At 42.6% G+C, this 10,297-nt stretch overlaps 1 protein-coding gene across 1 annotated transcript; it reads left to right on the top strand.

Annotated features, from left to right (window-relative positions):
* Window positions 1-6,247: 6,247 nt before the first annotated feature.
* LOC109776683 (calmodulin-3) lies at window positions 6,248-9,356 on the top strand. The gene is made up of 2 exons (XM_020335349.4): window positions 6,248-6,487; window positions 8,704-9,356. The coding sequence occupies exons 1-2, from the start codon at window positions 6,412-6,414 to the stop codon at window positions 9,075-9,077; spliced, it is 450 nt and encodes a 149-aa protein (XP_020190938.1). The 5' UTR covers window positions 6,248-6,411; the 3' UTR covers window positions 9,078-9,356.
* The last annotated feature ends 941 nt before the right edge of the window (window positions 9,357-10,297 follow it).

Here is a 10,297-nt window from a genome sequence, read left to right on the forward strand (position 1 = left end):
GGTCCAGGCTGGCTTTGCCCTATTGATCTCCACCATAAGAGCTAATTACCTGAAGGCTATGAAGAAGGATTCTTGAATTAGGAGATAAGGATGGAGCAAATCGCAGGAGGGTTTTCTGAAACTGAACGTGGATGCGGCATTTCCATGCAAAAGATTTACAAGGAGTCGTGGGGCTATTTTTCGAGATGACAAGGGTGGCTTCATTGCAGCGTCGAATGAAAAGCTCAAGCATGTCTCAGACGCGACTACTGCTGAAGCTTATACATTAAGACATGGCTTTCTATTTGCACAACAAATCGAAATTAGAAAGTTGGTCATGAAATCGGATTGTTTGGAGGTGATCAATACGATGAACGAGTGAGGGTTTTCAGCGTCTAGTGCAGCTGTGATCTATGCGGATTGTTTGGTCCTGGTGATAGGTTATACTTTGGTTCCTGTGTCCACTGCCCTAGGGAGGCAAATTGTGTCTCTCATGAATTATCTAGGCTAGCGGTCTCGATCCCATCCTCAACGTGGATTGAGGAGCCGCCAACATCGATTGTAAGGTGGTTGGTGGATGATGTACCAATTTTTTGATCCAATAAATTACCAAAGTTTCAAAGAAACCAGGCCCGTAGCACCCAAATTAAAATCATTCTTGTGGATCGCATGAATATTTGATGGCATGTGGATATCTCCTGCCCCGTGCACGACCATGCACAAGGAAACTCCAAAAAAGTAGCACTGCATTGGAAAGTAGTTTCTTTCCTACTTGCTAATTGGGTGGTTGGCCGACATTGATTCTCACGTGAGGTTTCCATGTATGGGATGGTGGAGTAAAAATGGAATTATGAGAAATTGGAAGAAATACAAATTACATTGCGAATTTTTAGTAAAAGACAAACACACCTTTTTACCCTACGACGTGCACCGCTGCTTGTGTCACAAAGTCCGTCCCTGACTCCTAGCTGGGGCACTACCTCTGGTAATCCAAACCATGTGTTGAGCATGGAAAAAGGCGGGTCCTGGCGGCTGCTGTCCATTGGTCTTCTCCTGGTGTTCCATCCTTTAAATCTTGTATGTCATTTCCATTTGTAGGTTTTAGGTAGCGGTGAAAGGATGGATGCAAAGCTTATTTGATCGAGGCAAAAGCAAGAAGTACTAGAAACCGCTTTGATTGGGGCAAGCGCAAAAAGTGTAAGAAATAGTTCACTAGCCAGAAGCGGGGCGATTCTTGGACTCTTGAATGTTAAATCAAACCCTGGTCACGTATGTCATGCAAGATGATACTTCATTTCTTGTCAACCATATGTTCTATGCGCACTATTTTGTTGTGAGCAATACTATATAATTCATGCTAGAAGATGCACTATTTTGATTTAGAGTTCAACACAGGAGAACAAATCATTCTACATCCTACTATGTTGTTACCTTTTTTGACAAATATTAGGCTATGTAGGATATTACATAGGTAGGCATATTTAACTATTTTCCATGTATCTCCCACACATATGCATATTCTAGAGCACACATATGCTTAGTTTATCCTGCACTCTTATCTTATGTCTGAGACGATTTGAAGAAAATGTATGTTATCTATTTACAATTTTTTGATTTTCCAACGGTCCGTGGTGGCCCATGAGCGTGCTTCCTCGATTTTGCTAAAAAAGATATTATTTTTTAGGGAAGGCCATCATGCTAGCTTTATTGAAACTAAATAGGAATTGCATTGTTCACAAGTTCCAGGACTAGATAGGCTGGAGCCTCATCCATCCAAGTACTCGAAATCTTATTACAATAACTATAACTAGCTAGCACATGTGCCGCTTTATTACAACATCGAACACAATGTTTAAAGTTGATCTTCCCTATAAGTGAAGCGACACCCAAACATTTCGCAAAAAATTTCGCCGCCGAGTCCCACCATCTAGTTTGTCCCGTGCAGTAATCGGTCACTACCCGAGAATCTGATTTTGTTTCCACTCTAGAAAACCCAAGAGAATTTGCAAATTCCAGACCATCGCGCATTGCCAATGCTTCAGATGTTACTATATCAGCTGCGTGAGGAATGTATCTGCTTTGAGCTGCTAGGAAGTTCCCACTATTATCTCTTAGTACATCTGCTGTCGCTCTAGCTCCCTCATCAACAAAGAAAGCAACATCGACATTTAATTTCATGAATTTAGGATCAGGCTTACCCCATCTCTGTTGATTGTTGTCTTGTTTCTTGGGTTGGCTCCATGGAAGTTGTTAACTATAGCCAAAACAGACATAGGCCATCTACAAGGGGACGGTGGCTTCCCATCATGAGTGAACTGTCTTCGGAGCCACCACAAGTACCAACCCCCTACTGCAATAATTTGTATGACATCCAAGTTGGGTTTTAGTGGTACTGGACTATCATCAGCTAGAAGTAGGTGTTCAAGAACGATTGAACCAGATTGGTTAATAAGTTTGGCCTCCTCAACCCATTGCAAAACCCCTAGCTTGGACTAAAGCTCCTTCGCATGGACACAATCGAATAGAAGACGACATACATCCTCTACTGCTTGGTGGCAGACCAGGCAAGCACTATTCGAGCCAACATGTCTGTTAGTAAGTATAGATTTTAAGGGGATTATTCCATGAAGGGCTCGCCAGCAGAAAATCAAAACTTTACGTGGGATGTGAAGTTTCCAAAGCCTAGACCATATTTCTGGTGACTTTGAGCCCCCTGGTCTTGCCTGTTGATTTGCATGCGCCCGGAAAGTTCAAAACCATTGGATTTTATATGCAGTCCTCACTGAGAATATACCCTTGCGATCGGGATGCCAAGCAATAAAATCATCAAAGGCTTGAATGTTGATCGGGATTTGTAGTATTCTCCTAACGTCAACTGGGTTGAAGATTGAACGAATCAATTCTTCATCACATCTCTCTGTATTAGGATCTATCAATTTGCCTACACGCGTCAGGATCGTGAGTCCTTGGGCTGTAATAATTCTCCTATCCGGGCTTGTAGGCACCCAAGGATCTGTCCAGATATTAACACTTTCTCCTATTCCAATACGCCAAATATGTCCCAACTTGAAAGTTTCCAATCCTTTCATGATGCTTTGCCAAGTGAAAGAAGCACGATTTATAGGGTAGCTTGGAGTAAGTGTGTGTTGGGGAAGTATTTTGCCTTCAACATCCTGGCACATAAGGAATTTGGGTTGGTGATAAGACACCAACACTGTTTTGAGAGCATTACCAAGTTAAAGGAATGAAGATCTCTGAAACCCATTCCTCCTTCACTCTTTGGGTAACACAATTTCCACCAAGTATACCAATGCATCCTCTTATGAGCCTCATCATCTCCCCACCAAAACTATGCAATCAAGTTAGTGATATCTTTACATGCACCTTTCAGTAGGCAGAATACTGACATGGCGAAGACCTGAGCCACAGACTTAAGAACTATCTCCTTACCCCCAATAGATAATTGCTTCTCCATCCAACCCCTTAATCTTTCCTTGATTCTCTCATAAAATGTCTGAAGCAATCACTTATGTGTGCACCAACTAGTGCTGGTAGTCCCAAGTATCTATCTAATAATGCTTCAGTATCAATGTGTAACTCCTGGCAAATTTCAGCCCTGAAACAAGCGGGGTATTAGGACTGAAGAAAATTCTTGACTTTGACAGACTCACCAATTGTGGTGAGCTTTGAAAATAGGTATCCAGAACATGTTGTAAGGAAGCTGGATTTAAAACATCTGCTTTCATAAGAAACAGAGAGTCGTCAGCGAATAAAAGATGTGATACTGATAGTGCATTTTTTCACACTCTAATCCCATCTATGCCACCAGCTTCTTCTTCATACTACAATAAACTAGAAAGACCCTATGCTCAAAGCAGGAAAAGGTAAGGGGAAAGGGGACCCCCTACCTTATACCTCTAGTAGGAATAAACGAATATGTCTCCTGGGAATTAAACCTCACTTTGTATCTGACCGAGCTCACACATGACATCATCATCTCAATCTAATGTTCATGGAATCCTAGGGTGGTCATCATGTCATGCAGAAAGGACCACCCTGTCGTATGCTTTGTGCATGTCCAATTTAACAACACAAAGCCCAGTTTTACTAGCTCTCTTATTTTTAATCTTATGAATACACTCATAAGCTATTGGGATGTTGTCTGTAATCATCCAACCAGGTACATAGGCACTTTGTGTGATTGAAATAATCTCTGGCAGGATATTTTTCAAACGTGAAGCTAGCATCTTGGAGATGATTATATGGAGAACATTACAAAGACTTATAGGACGAAATTGAGTTACCAGCTCTGTGGTGTCAGTTTTTGGGATCATCACAATGGTGGTGTCGTTCCACTCAGCCGATATCTTCCTAGAATTAATAGCAAACAACACTTCTTGTGTAATTTCATCTCCAATAATATGCCAATATTTTATAAAGAAGATAGCATGTAGTTCATCCGAGCCGGGTGCTTGAAGATCACCAATGCTATGTACTGCCTTCTTCACATCATCACAGGTACAGGGGGCAATCGTTCATCTGACTGGTCACTTTGGGTTGTACTTTCTGCAGAATACTCGGTTCTGTGTGCTGCACCTCTGAGGTGAACAGGTGATAGAAGTAGTGAAAATATGCGGATTTAGGTGATGCGTACCTTGTAGCCAATTACCTCCCTCGTCCTTCAGGTTTTTCATGAAGTATTTCTTCCGTCTCACCGACGCAAAAGCTTGAAAGAACCCAGTGTTACGGTCCCCATATTTGAACCAGTTTACCCGTGATCTCAGCATAACTTGGATCTCTTCTAACTCCAACAAGTATTCAATTAGTTTAGAAAGTTCCTTTCTCTTCTCCACATTATCATCGTTCATTGGCCCTACCATGACTTTCTCCAAATCCCTTTGTGCCTTGCGTAGCCGCTTCTTAGGTTTCTTTAGAACCCGCTGATCCCAATCGTGGAAGTGATCATCCATTTTATTTAGTCTCTCATAAATGTTTGTTACCCTGGGATTAACACCAGTTTCTATCCATGCTTCCTCAACGATTGTGTTAAAATTAGCTTCATGCATGTTACTAGATCCACTAGCCGACCGACCATAAAAATTAGTATCCACTATCAGGGGTCGATGATCCGAGTGATTAAACTCTCGGTTCTCTAAGGCTGCCTGAGGAAAAAGATTATTCCATGCTTCGTTCACCAGACATATGTCCAATCTTTTCTTAATTCTGGCTTTGTACCATGTGAAAGGCCCCCCCCAACAAAATCAAGATCCTGAAGCTCGCAATCGTCCATTGCATTTCGAAAGGCTTGCATATATTAGATTTCGAAAGGCTTGCATATATTGGATGGGCCTTGGATTCCCACCTCCCCTTTCATGGAGGAACTGGATTTCATTGAGATCTCCTATAAGTAACCATGGGAGGTCTGGTTTTGGTGTAGTTGCCTCATGCGACTCCAAGTCAAATGTTTATTTTTTTCACTTAAACTCCACATGCATCCCTGTAGTCAAACACCAAAACGTATTGTCTCTTTCTTCAATTTTTACATTAATGAACATAGCACAAAGGGCTAATCTATAGACTTTAATATTATTGTTCCAAAACAAAATAATACCACCTTTCCTCCCATCACCTGGGCAGACTAGCTATTGGTCCATCCTCAATCTCTTTCGCAAACATTTAGCCAGAAAAGATTCAAGGTGAGTCTCTGACAAAAACATCACATCGAGGTTGCAACTTCGTTGGACATCCAACAAAACTCGGACTGCTGGGGCGTTCCCGAGCCCGTAACAGGTTCATGCTAGTATCTTCATGGTAGTAAAACAACAACAAAACTCCTGGTCGGCGGTGGCGCGGGAGGACAGCAAACACTAAATTAAATTTGCTAGGGGACGGCGAATCTGAAGACGAAGCTCCCTCTAAGGAGGATGAAGATCTGATCTAGCTTCTCAGGAAGAATCGCTGATGCCACACCAAGAAATCCTCATCAGCTATCCATCTCGTAATAGAGAAAAGGAGACCAGCGACGACACACCAAAGCATCGACTTGGGACAGCGAAGACGCCGGCCACCGCGCGTCAAAACCCTAGTCTCCTCGTGGTTTGCCTCTCATGGTAAAAACGGGTTCACGACCTACTATATAGTAAGAAAAAAATAGTAGCAAGTGGTGATCCGGCACCAACTCTGCTGGCTCGTAGCTTCGTGGCACCGTAGCGACATATTGTTACGAAAGAATATTATGCCATCACTGCAACCCACGGGTAATTACCTGCTTAGAAAAAAATAGTAAAAGAAAAAACAAGCCACTTGGGCAATTGAACGTGCCCAAGTTGACGACCGAACCAGGGAAAGTCTTCTCCTACCCACAAGAACGCTCATTCGCATCGCCACCTTCCTCCCTCCCCTCCTCGCCATCTCCGACCCGACTTGCGGCCAATGGCGGACCAGCTCACCGACGACCAGATCGCCGAGTTCAAGGAGGCTTTCAGCCTCTTCGACAAGGATGGGGACGGTACTCCCTCCTCTCTCTCTCTCTCTCTCTCTCTCTCTCTCTCTCTCTCTCTCTCTCTCTCGTTGTTAGGCGAAGAGATTATGCGTCTTATTGATCTGTCTGCTTTGTCAGTATTGGTCAACGATCGACCAGGAACTATCTGTTGGATCGTTCTCTGTTTTGAGGGATCTCGGATCTCGATTCCTGGTCTGCACGCCTTCCTTTTGAATTCCCATCTATTGTGATTTCTTGAGATCCGTTTGGAGTCTACGGGCCTGCCCTCAATGCTTGACTGCTTGTCACTTTTGGATCTTAGAGAGTGGCGTAGCTTGATTGGGGGTAAACGATAACTGATCGCTTGATCCATCATCAGTTTGTGCCAACGGATAGAGGTCTGCCGAGTTTTGATTCGTCACCCATAGGCCGTGATTTCGTTGGATTTGTTGGTGGAATCATTGCGTTCATCTCACTATCATGTTTCTTCAATTGTATATTAAGGGCTCCAGTTTATTGCAGCGGAAGGGAATAATCTCTCTAGAGCTTAAATGGCTAAATAATAGAAAATGCACTCTGTGGAGTCTAGATTCATTCGCATTAGTTTGCTATATGATTTAACTATCGCAAAATTGTACGTCGCAGTTTACATTGGATGATAGTGTTATCCAAAGAGTGCTTCTCTTTGCTTTGAGGTCACACAACATGCACTCATTAATTATAATCTGGTTGTTTCAGAGTTAGAGCCTTAGATGTATAACTGGGAGTGGTCCATAAGTTGTTGCTGGAGAGCTATCAACTAGATAGGGTAAATCAGGAAATTACAAGCGAAAGTTGTACAGATTCTGTCACTGAGAAGGTAAACTGTAAAGCAGTTGAGGATGTTCTGAATCTATTCGCTGCAAAACTGGCTGCTGCTGCAACATGCCTCTATTACGTGCATAGCTTCGTCATCACTGAGCATTACCATCAGGAGTACTACTATCAATTGATAAATTGAATGAAGGACTCACTTTTGTTGCTTACCTATCATGATCTGCGGGAAGTGTTTTCCTTTTCGTTCTGCAAATGCTCTCTGATAGCAAATTAAGTGGAAAACTAATGAATTCAACGTAGCTAGGATTTGAAGTTAATTATTACCACTAAATAACTTTATACCTAATGTATGTGCTTTATCAAGTTTTTGAAGGTTGTTTTTCTTTTACTATTTGTTAGTGGGGTTTATCCTGACAGTTGTTGAAAGTATTTTATTTGAAAGGTTCAGTTTCTTTGTTAGCAAACATATTATGCAGATAGCAAGTCATTGGTGCCATGCCAACATGGTCCAAAGACCAAACACACTAACACAGTATGTTACGCTGTTCATTATTGAGTTAATAGTTCCACAAGTATGTGTTTGCTGACAATTCAAGTTGAGACTGAAAATAAAAGCATGGACATGATAGTTTGGCACCACGCATCAGATAACTAACTTATATCAAGTGGCAGCTCTGTGGAGGATAGCTGCCTGAATCAATCCAAGGGGCATGGTATGCTAGTTGCTCTTGATTTTAGGTCAACAGAAGACAAAACGGTGATTTACCTGACAATCGTTGGAATATCTTGAGTTGTTGTGGGTTCGCACAGTGTTAGCTAGATGGAAATAAGACTAATGGTCTCCAAAATTGGACTTAATCATCATGCTCATAAGTACAGAATTATGACCAACATGAAAATAGTTTTAACTAGTAATCCAATGGTATCACTTTTGTGTGGCAAAACTATGCATTGTTGGAAAGATTCATGTAACAACATACAGTCTGAGCCTTGACACAGGCAAGAGCTTTATAAAAGAAAGGACGCCACTACTGCGCGACTGCTGCGGCGTAGCCCTGCTCAATGTGACGTCAGCACATGCTCACTCATCATAATCATCCACTAATGGATGGCTGGATCAAGTGGTTTCGTGGCTGTTGTGCCTGAGGGTTATTAGATCCTGAACGTTAGCTCCATAATTTTTTCTGTGGAAGAAATAGATGGAGCCTGCACTTACTAATTTGATAGCCATCACGACTTGTATCTTTGGCTTAGCGAATACTAGTTTATGTCTAGTGAGTGTAAGCAAGGTTCATTTTTAGTATTATATCCTTTTGTTTTATTTGTTTATTATGCACCTGCACAAGAATTGATGATTTTAAACATTACATAGGATACCTGAGAGCTGAACACCTGGACTTCAATAACATAGATCGTCTCCTTTCCAGGTTGCATTACCACCAAGGAGCTGGGAACTGTCATGCGTTCCCTGGGGCAGAATCCCACTGAGGCAGAGCTTCAAGACATGATCAATGAGGTGGATGCTGACGGCAATGGAACAATTGATTTCCCCGAATTCCTCAACCTTATGGCCCGCAAGATGAAGGACACTGATTCTGAGGAAGAGCTCAAGGAGGCATTCCGTGTGTTTGACAAGGATCAAAATGGTTTTATCTCTGCTGCTGAACTGCGCCATGTCATGACCAACCTTGGTGAGAAGTTGACTGATGAGGAGGTTGACGAGATGGTCCGTGAGGCTGATGTTGATGGTGATGGCCAGATCAACTATGACGAATTTGTTAAAGTCATGATGGCCAAGTAAGTTGCATTACCATCTGAGGGAAGCTTCAGTAATCAGACCAAAATATTACCTATCCAGGTGCCATTTTGTGGGATGGCTATTGTATTAAACCGAAAACGATAACACTGCTGTGTCATATGTTGTAGGCAATGATTGTTTGCCTTGAAGATTTTATAGATCCTGCTCTGGTCTTTCTGATTTTGTCTGTTCCGTTTTTTTATGTTTGGTTCGTTTCAACTTTTCAAGAGTGTAGCCACAACGTGTTAATGAATAACTATATGTCAGTGTTCCATGATTTCATTGCTAGCTCACAATTTACCCCTCATTTATTGAAGTGTTATACTGTATGTGTGTCTGATACAGACATAGCTTGCATATTTTTTTTGGTAACTATATAAATGAATATTTCTGGTAATGGAAGTGCGGTATTATCGTTCTTCAGCTTGAATGGCTAAGATTGTTTTCTTGTTTTGTCAATATTATAGAAAATTATTGTTTCCTGGCAATTCCCTATTTGGTGCCTGCCCAAACATCATTTGTTTTTGAGAGGCCAAAACATCGGAAGCAGCGATATGGCTCGTACTTGTATATAGTAGCATTATCTGGACGGTCCGATGGGCTGATTGGTTGGTTTGGTAGCATTGACTGAGGCAGGCTGTGAGCTGTGGAAAAAGAGGTATTCCGACCAGCGTCATGTCAGAGGACGTAGGAAGATGGCTACACGTACAGATTGCTGTATAGCTGACAGCAGTCAAGCCCGTGTGCAGGTGACAGACTAGACGGACTAGGACCGCCGGTCCAGGATCCTGGCTGTAGTTGGACCATAGTCCAGAATTTTTTGCTCTATCTCATGGAGAACAAACCACTGTCTGTCGTCTTCAATCAAATAGTTGGAGCGGCGAGGGGGTCGGTCAGAGGAAAAATGGAGTTGTAGAGCGAGGCAACACACGGCTGGCGATTTCCGGGCGAGGCCTTGCTTCCTTGACCCTTTTCACGGCGGTTGTGACAACGGTTAGTCAACTCCAGTGGTGTTTCGTCTGATGCATGTTCAGGTTGCTGAACTTCTCGGACGGGGGTGCCTCGCCGGCCTTGGATATGAAGGAGAGAAGCGAGGTGCGTAGTAGAGTACCCACTGATTGGGATGAATCGTCCGAGGGAGGTGACCAAATATAGGACCAGGATACACAGCCCCATCACTGAAACAGAAACCATCAAATTCGTTGCGGCCACAAGGAGCATTA

Source organism: Aegilops tauschii, chromosome 3, assembly GCF_002575655.3.
Source record: "Aegilops tauschii subsp. strangulata cultivar AL8/78 chromosome 3, Aet v6.0, whole genome shotgun sequence".
Classification (NCBI taxonomy): domain Eukaryota; kingdom Viridiplantae; phylum Streptophyta; class Magnoliopsida; order Poales; family Poaceae; genus Aegilops; species Aegilops tauschii.